This window comes from Rhinoraja longicauda, chromosome 5 (genome assembly GCF_053455715.1).
Source record: "Rhinoraja longicauda isolate Sanriku21f chromosome 5, sRhiLon1.1, whole genome shotgun sequence".
In the NCBI taxonomy this organism is placed as follows: Eukaryota; Metazoa; Chordata; class Chondrichthyes; order Rajiformes; family Arhynchobatidae; genus Rhinoraja; species Rhinoraja longicauda.
This window is the reverse complement of record NC_135957.1, coordinates 34976383-34990117: the sequence shown is the minus strand read 5'-3', so window position 1 is coordinate 34990117 and position 13735 is coordinate 34976383. Positions and strand designations below refer to the sequence as shown.

The 13735-nt window shown below is 46.1% G+C and overlaps 1 protein-coding gene across 1 annotated transcript in view; it reads left to right on the top strand.

The window, feature by feature from the left end:
* The window catches only part of nbas (NBAS subunit of NRZ tethering complex), a 191864-nt gene that overhangs the window by 155963 nt on the left and 22166 nt on the right, over positions 1-13735 (top strand). Inside the window, exon 49 of the mRNA XM_078399277.1 lies at positions 9745-9884. Within this exon, the coding sequence (XP_078255403.1) occupies positions 9745-9884 (140 nt within the window). The remainder of the gene's footprint in view (positions 1-9744; positions 9885-13735) is intronic.

Genomic DNA, 13735 nt, shown 5'->3' with positions numbered 1-13735 from the left:
TGTCACAATGCATAATTTGTAGAATTCATCACATTTCATTCGCTGTTGAAAATAGATGTGGACACCCTAGATCATCTACTGTTTATATTTATTATTGTCGTTTGCCCCAATGTATAGTGAAAACCTTTGTTTTGCATGCTATAAAATCAAATCAGATACAATACAATACAATACAATATATCTTTATTGTCATTGTACCCAGGGGTACAACGAGATTGGGAATGCGCCTCCCATACGATGCAATAATTTAAGTAATTAACAGCAACCCAACGAAACGAAATAGTTGGAACAGTTTTTAGACAGGGTAAAGTGCAAGTTGATCTATGCGTTGTGGCCATCCGGCTCAGCAGGACCGGTTCATAGCAGCTATGGCCCTGGGGATGAAGCTGTTCCTGAGTCTGGAGGTGCGGGCGTAGAAGGCCTTGTATCGTCTGCCCGATGGAAGGAGTTCGAACAGACTGTTGCAGGGGTGTGAAGAGTCTTTGTGGATGCTGGTGGCTTTTCTGAGGCATCGTGTGTTGTAGATGCCCTCCAAGTCTGGTAGCTGTGTTCCGGTGGCCCTCTGAGCTCTATGGACTACCCGCTGTAGAGCTTTCCTTTCTGCCTCCGTGCAGCTGAGATACCACACAGGGATGCCATGCGTTAGGATGCTCTCTATGGTGCAGCGGTAGAAGGTCGGCAGCAGCTGTTGGGGTAGACCAGACTTTTTCAGTGTTCTTAAGTAGAACAGTCTTTGTTGTGCCTTCTTGACCAGCGCAGCAGTGTTATTGGACCATGTTAGGTCCTCCGAAATGTGAGTGCCCAGAAACTTGAAGCTGGACACTCTCTCCACACTGTCCCCGTTGATAGAGATCGGGGCATATTCCCCGTTATGTGACCTACGGAAGTTGATGATCAGCTCCTTGGTCTTGGTGGTATTTAGGGACAGGTTGTTATCCGAGCACCAGTCCGCCAGGTTCTGCACCTCCGCTCTATAGTTTGTTTCATCCCCGTTGGTGATAAGCCCGATCACCGTTGTGTCGTCTGCAAACTTGACAATGGTGTTGGTGTCGAATGCAAGAACACAGTCGTGTGTGAAGAGGGACAATAGACAATAGACAATAGGTGCAGGAGTAGGCCATTCAGCCCTTCGAGCCAGCACCGCCATTCAATGCGATCATGGCTGATCACTCTCAATCAGTACCCCGTTCCTGCCTTCTCCCCATACCCCCTAACTCCGCTATCCTTAAGAGCTCTATCCAGCTCTCTCTTGAAAGCATCCAACGAACTGGCCTCCACTGCCTTCTGAGGCAGAGAATTCCACACCTTCACCACCCTCTGACTGAAAAAGTTCTTCCTCATCTCCGTTCTAAATGGCCTACCCCTTATTCTTAAACTGTGGCCCCTTGTTCTGGACTCCCCCAACATTGGGAACATGTTATCTGCCTCTAATGTGTCCAATCCCCTAATTATCTTATATGTTTCAATAAGATCCCCCCTCATCCTTCTAAATTCCAGTGTATACAAGCCCAATCGCTCCAGCCTTTCAACATACGACAGTCCCGCCATTCCGGGAATTAACCTAGTGAACCTACGCTGCACGCCCTCCATAGCAAGAACATCCTTCCTCAAATTTGGAGACCAAAACTGCACACAGTACTCCAGGTGCGGTCTCACCAGGGCCCGGTACAACTGTAGAAGGACCTCTTTGCTCTTATACTCAACTCCTCTTGTTACGAAGGCCAACATTCCATTGGCTTTCTTCACTGCCTGCTGTACCTGCATGCTTCCTTTCATTGACTGATGCACTAGGACACCCAGATCTCGTTGAACTCCCCCTCCTCCTAACTTGACACCATTCAGATAATAATCTGCCTTTCTATTCTTGCTTGCAAAGTGAATAACCTCACACTTATCTAGAATATAGAATATTAGAATATTTCCTTTATTGTCATTGTAACATGAGCCATGTACAACGAAATTGTAAAATGTCAGCCAGTCAGTGCACCATTCAAACATTTCTAAAAGCTAACGATACATACAAGGTAAAATATTTTAAAAAAGATAAACAACTAAAATAAATATCATGAAAATAGCACGCATAAACACCCAACCCTACATCCTTCTGTCGATTTCACAGTCTCTTATTATGTATCGCCCCTGCGTTCCTTGGCGGCTACATTTAGTGCCTTTATAGCAGTGGGGTAAAAACTATTTTTAAGTCTGTTTGTCCTTGTCCTTGTAGATCTGTACCGTCTGCCTGACGGTAACAGTTCAAACAGGGAGTGTCCGGGGTGGGAAATGTCCTTTATAATACTCTGGGATTTTTTGATGCAGCGGGAACTGTGTAAGTCCTCCAAGGTAAGTAGAGGGCAGCCGACAATCCTCTGGGCGTTGTCAATGGCCCTCTGGAGCGCTTTCCTCTGAGCCGCTGTGCAGCTGGTGTACCATACGCATACACAGTATGTTAGGATGCTCTCAATGTAGCACCGATAAAAGGACAACAGCAGTCTCTGAGTGATGTTATTCTTCCTGAGCACCCTCAGGAAGTGCAGTCTCTGCTGGACCTTTTTCAGCAGCGCAGAGGTGTTCACGCTCCACGTCAGGTCCTCCTCAATATGGATTCCCAGGAAGCGGAAATCCGCCACCCTCTCCACACAGTCCCCTCTGATAGTTAATGGTACCATGTCCGTTTTATTCTTTCTGAAGTCTATTATTATTTCCTTTGTCTTTAAGGTGTTGAGGAGCAGGTTATTTTCTCCACACCACACTGTCAGCTGCTCCGCCTCATCCCGGTAGGCGTACTCGTCCCCCCCGGTGATGAGTCCCACCACCGTAGTGTCATCCGCAAATTTGACAATGGTGTTGCTGTGGTGGGCGGGGGTGCAGTCATGTGTATAGATGGTGTAGAGCAGGGGGCTCAGCACGCAGCCCTGTGGAGAGCCGGTACTGAGGCTGAGGGCCGTGGATGTGTGATGTGTGTGGATGTGTACATTAAACTGCATCTGCCATGTATCCGCCCACTCACACAACCTGTCCAAGTCACCCTGCAGCCTTATTGCATCTTCCTCACAATTCACACTACCCCCCAACTTAGTATCATCTGCAAATTTGCTAATGGTACTTTTAATCCCTTCGTCTAAGTCATTAATGTATATCGTAAATAGCTGGGGTCCCAGCACCGAACCTTGCGGTACCCCACTGGTCACTGCCTGCCATTCCGAAAGGGACCCATTTATCCCCACTCTTTGCTTTCTGTCTGTCAACCAATTTTCTATCCATGTCAGTACCCTACCCCCAATACCATGTGCCCTAATTTTGCCCACTAATCTCCTATGTGGGACCTTGTCGAAGGCTTTCTGAAAGTCGAGGTACACCACATCCACTGACTCTCCCTTGTCAATTTTCCTAGTTACATCCTCAAAAAATTCCAGTAGATTTGTCAAGCATGATTTCCCCTTCGTAAATCCATGCTGACTCGGAATGATCCCGTTACTGCTATCCAAATGCTCAGCAATTTCGTCTTTTATAATTGACTCCAGCATCTTCCCCACCACTGATGTCAGACTAACTGGTCTATAATTACCCGTTTTCTCTCTCCCTCCTTTCTTAAAAAGTGGGATAACATTTGCTATCCTCCAATCCACAGGAACTGATCCTGAATCTATAGAACATTGAAAAATGATCTCCAATGCTTCCACTATTTCTAGAGCCACCTCCTTAAGTACTCTGGGATGCAGACCATCAGGCCCTGGGGATTTATCAGCCTTCAGTCCCATCAGTCTACCCAAAACCATTTCCTGCCTAATGTGGATTTCCTTCAGTTCCTCCATCACCCTAGGTTCTCCGGCCCCTAGAACATTTGGGAGATTGTGTGTATCTTCCTCAGTGAAGACAGATCCAAAGTAACGGTTTAACTCGTCTGCCATTTCTTTGTTCCCCATAATAAATTCCCCTGCTTCTGTCTTCAAGGGACCCACATTTGCCTTGACTATTTTTTTCCTCTTCACGTACCTAAAAAAACTTTTGCTATCCTCCTTTATATTATTGGTTAGTTTACCCTCGTACCTCATCTTTTCTCCCCGTATTGCCTTTTTAGTTAACTTTTGTTGCTCTTTAAAAGAGTCCCAATCCTCTGTCTTCCCACTCTTCTTTGCTATGTTATACTTCCTCTCCTTAATTTTTATGCTGTCCCTGACTTCCCTCGTCAGCCACAGGTGTCTCTTACTCCCCTTATAGTCTTTCCACCTCTTTGGAATAAATTGATCCTGCAACCTCTGCATTATTCCCAGGAATACCTGCCATTGCTGTTCTACCGTCTTCCCTGCTAGGGCCTCCTTCCAATCAATTTTGGCCAGCTCCTGCCTCATGCCTCTGTAATCCCCTTTGCTATACTGTAATACCGACACTTCCGATTTTCCCTTCTGCCTTTCCATTTGCAGAGTAAAACTTATCATGTTGTGATCACTGCCTCCTAATGGCTCTTTTACCTCTAGTCCCCTTATCAGATCAGGATCATTACACAACACTAAATCCAGAATTGCCTTCTCCCTGGTAGGCTCCAGTACAAGCTGTTCTAAGAATCCATCTCGAAGGCACTCTACAAACTCTCTTTCCTGGGGTCCATTTCCAACCTGATTTTCCCAGTCTACCTGCATGTTGAAATCTCCCATAACCACCGTAGCATTACATTTTTGACACGCCAATTTTATCTCCTGATTCAACTTGCACCCTATGTCGAGGCTACTGTTTGGGGGCCTATAGATAACTCCCATTAGGGTCTTTTTACCCTTACAATTTCTCATTTCCATCCATACTGATTCAACATCTCCTGATTCTATGTCACCCCTTGCAAGGGAATGAATATCATTCCTTACCATCAGAGCAACCCCACCCCCTCTGCCCACCTGTCTGTCTTTTCTATACGTTGTGTACCCCTGAATATTCAGTTCCCAGCCCTGGAGTAGAGCATGGGGCTCAGAACACAGCCCTGTGGTGTGCCGGTACTCAGGGTGATAGTGGAGGACAGGTGCGGGCCCATTCTCACTGCCTGCGGTCGTTCTAGCAGGAAGTCCAGGATCCAGTCACATAATGACGAGCTGAGGCCTAGCTGGTGGAGTTTGGTGATGAGCTTGGTGGGGATGACCGTGTTGAAGGCGGAGCTATAGTCTATGAATAGCATCCTCACGTACGTGCCCTGTCTCTCTAGGTGAGTCAGGACAGTGTGAAGAGCCAGAGAGATGGCGTCCTCTGTGGATCTATTTGCCCTGTATGCAAATTGATGTGGGTCCAGTGAGTCAGGGATGCTGGATTTGATGTGTGAGAGGACCAGCCTCTCAAAGCACTTCATGACTATCGGCGTTAGCGCAACCGGGCGGTAGTCGTTCAGGTTGGAGATCTTTGTTTTTTTCGGCACCGGAACTATGATAGCCGACTTCAGGCACTTGGGGACCGTAGCTAGAGATAATGACAGGTTAAAGATCCTGGTGAATACCTCAGCCAGCTGTTCAGCACAGTCCTTCAGTACCCTTCCTTGAACTCCATCCGGTCCTGCAGCCTTGCGTGGGTTGACCCTTTGCAGAGCGCGTTGTACCTCCTGTGTGTTCAGTTGCAAGACCTGTCCCACCGCCTCGGCTGGGGTTCTTTCACTCAAGGTGGTTTTGCCAGTTTCAAAGCGGGCAAAGAAGGTGTTAAGCTCGTTGGTCAGTGCCATATCGCTGTGGGGGCAGGCAGGGCTGCTCTTGTAGCCAGTGATGTCCCTGACACCCTGCCACATGCTTCTGGTGTCCGTGGTGTTGAAGTGGTCTTCCACCCGTTGCCTGTGGGTGTCTTTGGCCCTTTTAATACCTTTGTTCAGGTTTGACCTGGCAATACTGTATGCTGAAGTGTCACCAGATTTAAAGGCATTGTTGCGTGCCCTCAGCAGGTTCTGTACCTCCTTGTTCATCCAGGGTTTCCGGTTTGGGAACATCTTTATCTCCTTGTCCTCCGTGACATTCTCCACACAGCAGTTGATGTAGGAGAGTACAGTGGATGCGTATTCCTCCAAGTCTACCTCTGAACCGTAGGTGGCCTGTTGTGCAAACAGGTCCCAGTCGTTGCGATCAAAGCAGTCCTGGAGTTGTAGGGTGGCATCCTCGGGCCATATTTTGACCGTCTTTATTGTGGGTTTGGTCTTGCGGATGAGGGGTTTGTATGCGGGCAGTAGAAACAGTGAGAGGTGATCGGATTGTCCCAGGGGTGGGCAGGGGAGAGCTCTGTAGACGTCCTTTACATTGGTGTACACCTTATCCAGTGTGTTTGAGCCCCTGGTAGGGCACTGCACATGCTGATGGAATTTGTGGAGCGAGGCTCGTAGGTCGACCTGATTGAAGTCCCCTGCAACAATGAAGGCACCGTTGGGGTGGGCAATCCTGCTGCTTACTGATGGCCGAGTGCAGCTGTGCTAGTGCTAGGTTAGCATTAGCCTGTGGGGGAATGTATACGGCCATGATGATGACCAACGTAAACTCCCGCGGCAGATAGAATGTCCTACATTTAAGCAGTAAGTACTCCAGGTCTGGGGAGCAGTAGCTCTCTATTGCGGAGTGGTTGGTACACCAGTCATTGTTAATGTAGATGCAGAGCCCACCGCCCTTGCTCTTACCGGAATCCTTTGTTCTATCAGCACGATGTAGTGAGCGGTTTGTTAGCTCCACAGCCCCGTCGGGGACCAGCGCGTTGAGCCACGTCTCCGTGAAGATCAGCGCGCAGCAGTCTTTCAGGGATCGCTGGGTGTTGATCCACAGCCTTACCTCATCCAGCTTGTTGGAGAGTGACCGGACATTGGCGAGAAAGATGCTTGGTAATACAATACATAAATACCATCAAGCTAATAATAAGTACACTAGATGGAGCAAAGATACAGAGTGGTATCACAAAATGCTGGAGTAACTCAGCAGGTCAGGCAGCATCTAGGAGAGAGGGAATGGGTGGCGTTTTGGGTCGAGACCCTCTTCAGACTGATGTCAGGGGGACGGGACAAAGAAAGGATATAGGTGGAGACAGGAAGACAGTGGGAGAACTGGGAAGGGGAGGGGAAGAGAGGGACAGAGGAACTATCTAAAGTTGGAGAAGTCAATGTTCATACAGCTGGACTGTTAGCTGCCCAAACGAAATATGAGGTGCTGTTCCGCCAATTTCCGGTGGGCCTCACTATGGCACTGGAGGAGGCCCATGACAGAAAGGTCAGACTGGGAGGGGGAGTTGAAGTGCTCAGCCACCGGGAGATCAGGTTGGTTAAGGCGGACTGAGTGAAGGTGTTAAGCGAAACGATCGCCGAGCCTGCGTTTGGTCTCGCAGATGTAGAGAAGTTGACATCTAGAGCAGCGGATACAATAGATGAAGTTGAAGGAGGTGCAGGTGAACCTCGGTCTCACCTGGAAACACTGTTTGGGTCCTGGATGGAGTCGAGGGGGGAGGTAAAGGGGCAGGTGTTGCATCTCCTGCGGTTGCAGGGGAAACTGCCTGGGGAGGGGTGGTTTGGGTAGGAAGGGACAAGTGGACCAGGGAGTTACGGAGGGAACGGTCTCTGCGGAACGCAGAAAGGGGAGGAGATGGGAAGATGTGGCCAGTAGTGGGGTCCAGTTGGAGGTGACGGAAATGTTGGAGGATGATTTGTTGGATATGCTGGCTGATGGGGTGGAAGGTGAGGACAAGGGGGATTCTGTCCTTGTTACGAATGGGGGAGGGGGAGCAAGAGCGGAGCTGCGGGATATAGAGGAGGCCCTAGTGAGAGCCTCATCTATAATGGAAGGGGGAAGCCCCGTTTCCTGAAGAATGAGGACATCTCTGATGCGAAACACCTCATCCTGGGCACAGATGCGGCGTAGACGGTGGAATTGGGAGTAGGGGATAGACTTTTTGCAGGAGACAGGGTGGGAAGAAGTGTAGTCCAGATAGCTGTGCGAGTCAGTGGGTTTGTAGTAGATGTCAGTCACTAGTCTGTCTCCTGTGATGGAGATGGTGAGATCCAGAAACGGTAGGAAGATGTTGGAGATAGTCCAAGTCCCCTCCCCCTTCTCCCACTGTCTTCCTGTCTCCACCTGTATCTTTTCTTTATCCAGCCCCCCTGACATCAGTCTGAAGAAGGGTCTCGACCCGAAACGGCACCCATTCACTCTCTCCTAGATGCTGCCTGACTTGCTGAGTTACTCTAGCATTTTGTAATACCTTTGATTTGTACCAGCATCTGCAGTTATTTTCCTAAAATTGGAGGAACAGCACCTCATATTTCGCTTGGGCAGCTTACAGCCCAGCGGTATGAACATTGACTTCTCCAACTTTAGATAGTTCCTCTGGCCCTCTTTTCCCCTCCCCCTTCCCAGTTCTCCCACTGTCTTCCTGTCTCCACCTATATTCTTTCTTTGTCCCGCCCCCCCCCCCTGACATCAGTCTGAAGAAGGGACTCGACCCGAAACGTCACCCATTCCCTCTCTCCTAGATGCTGCCTGACCTGCTGAGTTACTCCAGCATTTTGTGATACCTTCGATTTGTACCAGCATCTGCAGTTATTTTCCTACATAGTGCAGAATATAGTTCTCAGCATTGCAGTGCAGCTCATCCGAAAAAAAGTCCAATGTCCAGAATAAGGTCGAAGAGAATCAGACTGTACTTTAGCTTATGAAAGGACTATTCAGAAGCCAGATATCAGAGAGGAAGAAGCTGCTATGGTCCAGTGGTGCATGCTTTCAAGCTTTATCTTCTACTGATGGAAGCAAAGAGAACAAGGAATGACCAGAATGGAAAAGGTCTTTGATTATGTTGGCTGCTATCCTGAGGCAATGTGAAGTGTAGATGGAGTCAGTGGTGGGGAGCCTGGTCTGTGTGATGGACTGGGCTAAATCTACAACTTCGAAATTTCTTGCAATCTTGTCTAATGTTACAATGAATAGGTTGGTATTTGTCATCCAAGCACAATTAAACATCTCTTTAGTATTTGGAAATAAAATTTACCTTTGAAAACCCATCTTCTGGCCATGGCCTTGGCTTCATGCCTCATGGCTTGATTTCACTGCTGTCATTTCCTGATTCATTTTGCTTACCAGTCCTAATTCTAATCGATCCCAACCTCAATACAATTGTTGTTTCTAAAGTTTTGAGTCATTTGCAGTCATACATCATTATAATCAAGGTTGAGGGATACACATTTAAAGTTCAGTGCAGTGCAGCGACAGTGCACAATGGGCGGACTATGTATAAATACAGCTGTAATTTCTACATGGTGAAAGCAAAATATATAAAAATGGCCTTTATTAAAATCTGACAATGTGCACTTTAACCACATGTGATTTTTTCTACTACAAATCTCAAATTGTGGAGTACAGAGGCAAATAAATAAATGATGGGTCTTTGTCCCAAACATTGTGGAGGGCACTGTATGTAGTGATGATGCACAATAACGTCACCCATTCCTTCTCTCCAGAGATGCTGCCTGTCCCGCTGAGTTGCTCCAGCTTTTTGTGTCTACAGTTTAAACCAGCATCTGCAGTTCCTTCCTACACTTGGACCTATAATTTTGTTTTATAATCAGCTGATATTGCAAAACATGACTTTCACAGGTGTCGTGTACTGTCATATTGTCATTGAAGAAAATTAAGGATACCAACTGCATTTATGTTAAAACAAAAGCAGAATCTTTGTTCAAGCAGTAATTTAATGTCAAGCTGTCCAAGGTGTGTTGAAGTATTTAATTAATTGATGTTCCTGCAATATTGTCATTGGCAGGTTAACGTAAGTGACATTGAGAATGAAGAGAAACGTTTTCAGCTCTTTTTGGAACTGCTTGAATCCAGTAACACAGGATCTGAATTTCAGCATTTGGTTCTGCTGCTTCAGGCTTGGCCACCCATGAATGGAGAAGACACGTAAGTATCAGTTTGTGTCAAATAGTGCTATGCCCAAGAGTTATGGTAGCAGATTCAGCAGAAACTAAAAATTGTGGATCTGCTTCGTAGAAATAAATTATCAACTAAGCATTTAGCAATGCAGTGTTCCCTGGAATTGTCAGAATCCCAGTGTGGATCACATCTGTACATTCTTCCAATCGTAATGAAAGATCAATCGGGATGCTATTCAGCTTCTTGAGTCCGTTATATTTTTCAATTAGATCATGGCTGACCAATATATCAATTTCATCTACACAACGTCATCTCATATCTGTTAATACCTGAACAAAACCTGTTACTTTCAGATTTGAACATTTTAATTAACCCATCCTCACCAGCTTTTTAAAGGGAGTGAATTCTGGTTTTCCATTTGCACTTCAATTTACTGAGTTTTCATTAACAGCTGTCGAAACAAATTTGTAGAAACCTGTGGAGTAAAATTTGATGGGTATATCTGCACAGAAGCAGAAGTGATTTCATCTGAATTAAAACGTGGAACAAAAGTGATGTGATTATGAATTGAGCCAGAACCTTGCAAGTTTTCTTCAGTACATATGTGCTGTTAACTTTTTTTAAGAGAAATGATTTTAACACTGGGATCTATCCCAGGTTATTGACAGAGACAAGAGGGGAGATTCTTGGAGCCTTGACGAAGATCTTTGCATCCTCTCCAGCCACAGACGAGGTTCTGGACGATTGGAGAGCAGCCAATGTTGCGCCATTGATGAAGAAGGAAAATGGGGATAATCCAAAATAATTATAGGCCTGCACTCACATCAGTGGTAGAGAAATCATTGGAGAGAACTCTTCGGCATACAATTTACTTACATTTTGGAAGAGAATCTGGCCAATCAGGGACTGGCTTTGTGCGGGGCAGGTCATGGCTTATAAACTTGCGTGAGGTTTTTGAGGAGCCAAGGAAGGTGATTGCTGAGGGTAGGATGGGGTAGTGGATGTTGTTTACATGGGTTTTCATAAGGCATTTGATGAAGTCCCTTATGCTTGGCTGTTCCAGAAGATTAGGATACACAAGATTCACAGAGACTTGGTAGTATGGATTCGGAATTGGCTTATGGAGGGTAGTTGTGACAGTATAGTTTTGGCTGAAGGTCTGTGTTTGTTATTTGTGATACAGATGAATTACTTGGATGAAAAAGTAGACAAGTTGCATCTCTGAGGAAAGTGAATAGACGATGTTTTGGATCAGGACCCTTCTTCATACTGATTTGAGGGGGGAGGGGAAGCAAGAAGAGGTGAGGTGGACCAAAGCCTGGCAAGTGATAGGTGGACATGGGTGAGGGGGTAGTTTTGATTGGCTGTTGGACAAATGTTAGAGATGAAAAGACAAAGTCTGAGATCTGACAATCAGGATAGAAGAGATATGAAATGTGAAGCCAGAGGAAGGAATATATGTGAACGGGGACAGTGGGTGAGGGGGAGGGAGGGAGTGTGCAGGGAAAAATAAGTGCTTGGCTTGGTGGATTCCCACCCATTTCTCCCTTTCCCCTCCCCTATCCTCCCCCTGCCACATTGGTCCAAAAGAGATGCACCAGGTTAATTCATTGGATATGAGGCTTGCCCTATCAAAAGTGGGAAAATCTTGAAAGGATATAATTTTCAAAATAATAGATTAGTCATTTAACATGAAGGTGCAGGGAAATATCTTCGTCGTAAAGTGTGGTGAATCTCTGAAATTCTGAATAGTGAAGAGTTTTGGAAGCTAGATCATAGAATTTAAGTTGAAGAAAAGTATGTCTTTGAAAGATCAGGGATTTGAGGACTGGAAGTAAAAGTTGAGGTCGGTGTAGATCAGCTGTGAGTGTTTTGAATGGCCTACCCCTTATTCTTAAACTGTAGCCCCTGGTTCTGGACTCCCCCAACATCGGGAACATGTTGCTGCGTCTAGCATGTCCAATCCCTTAATAATCTTATATATTTCAATAAGATCCCCTCTCATCCTTCTAAATTCCAGTGTATACAAGCCCAGTCGCTCCAGCCTTTCAACATACGACAGTCCCGCCATCCCAGGAATTAACCTTGTGAACCTACGCTGCGCTCCCTCAATAGCAAGAATGTCCTTCCTCAAATTTGAAAACCAAAACTGCACAATGCTCCAGGTGTGGTCTCACGAAGGCCCTGTACAACTGCAGAAGGACCTCTTTGCTCCTATACTCAACTCCTCTTGATATGAAGGCCAACATGCCATTAACTTTCTTCACTGCCTGCTGTACCTGCGTGCTTACTTTCAGTGACTTTGAAGTGAGAGGGACAAAGCTTAAATGAGACATGCAGGGCAAGATGTCATGAGCTTACCAGACTAAATAGATGATAAAAGACAAACTTCATCACTCATATCGCTGGTTTTAAAGTGGCACTTGAAAGCAAGATATGCAATAATTACAGAGGTATAAAAGGATTCTTAATATTCTACAAAGTTAATGCAGTAGACATTTAATATAGACATCATAATAATGAATGCATGCCACCATTCTCTTGCTCAATGGGAAAAACGCAAAGCTCCATCTAGAAGTGCACAGGGCAGAAAACAGGACGGTAATGCCTCATCAGCCTGTGTTGAGACACTGGAGCAGTAACCATCTACCACTCCATTTTGAAGCAGGGAGAACTGACAAGAATGGCTCCCAAGATCCCAGAAGGAATTTAGGAATGTCAGATTGTGCCAGGGTCAACTGATTATGCCAGGGTCACAATGTGGAGAAGTTGCCGATGGAGTTGAGGAAGATTGTCAGTTGTGAAGGCTGGTCTAGATTGGATTTGTGATCCTTGCATGTAAATCTGAAACTTTGAATCATGTGCTAATTGAGACTTCCAATTTCAGCAGACACTTTACAGAAAATTGCTCAAAATGGAGAATGAATGATTGCAGGTTTTTAGTTATATTTGTCTGAGTTTTGTTTCCACCGTGTAACAAAATTAACCGTTTTCTCAATTTGATAAGCTTGAAGTGGTGTGTTACTACAGCCTGAGGAGGAAAAAGGAACTCCATTGCAGACAGGATTGTAAGAACGAAATGTAACTAATATCTGTGATTATAGCTAGAATTTCAAATCAATATTGTTTACAGAAAAACGGAAACATATTTTAGTTGCCAGTGTTCGCAGTTCCATTTGCAACTATCAGCTAGCTGCTATTGAAACTATAGTAAAACTCATACATCAGTGCTCACACTGATGATGTCCACACTCCAGGACTTGTTGACTGACAGATGGCATTGAATCAGTCACCATGCTCCATAGTTGGGCTTCCCATTGAGTGCTGATATGGGACGTGAGACCCTGTGGATTTCAATATTAATTTCTTGCCTGCAGATTAGAAGGCAAAGGGAGAATTCTAATACCCTCACCCACTCCAGTCTCAATTCAACTGACAGTTCACGAACAACAATCCCAACATTGTTATTAAACCCGCGACAAGGGAGGTGCTGTGGTAGTCTGGCTAGTTGACCTGCACTGTGCTGAGGCCAGGCGCTAGCTCATGGCCACCTCCTTAAACCTATCCCTTGACCATGACCCACAGACAAACACCAAGCCAGCATCTCCCAGACTGTTTCTGATCACGTCATGACCTCACATCCACAGCCTCCAATCTTATTGTTCCCCAGCCCCACATTGTCCGCTTCGATCTCCTCCCCAAAATCTACAAGCAGGACTGTCCTGGCAGACCCATCGTCTCTGCCTGCTCCTGCGCCACTGAACTCATCTCCACGAACCTTGATTCCATCCTATCCCCCTTGTCCAGTCCTTCCCACCTACATCTGAGACACGTGGTGCAGCGGTAGACTTGCCGCTTTACAGCGAATGCAGTGCCAG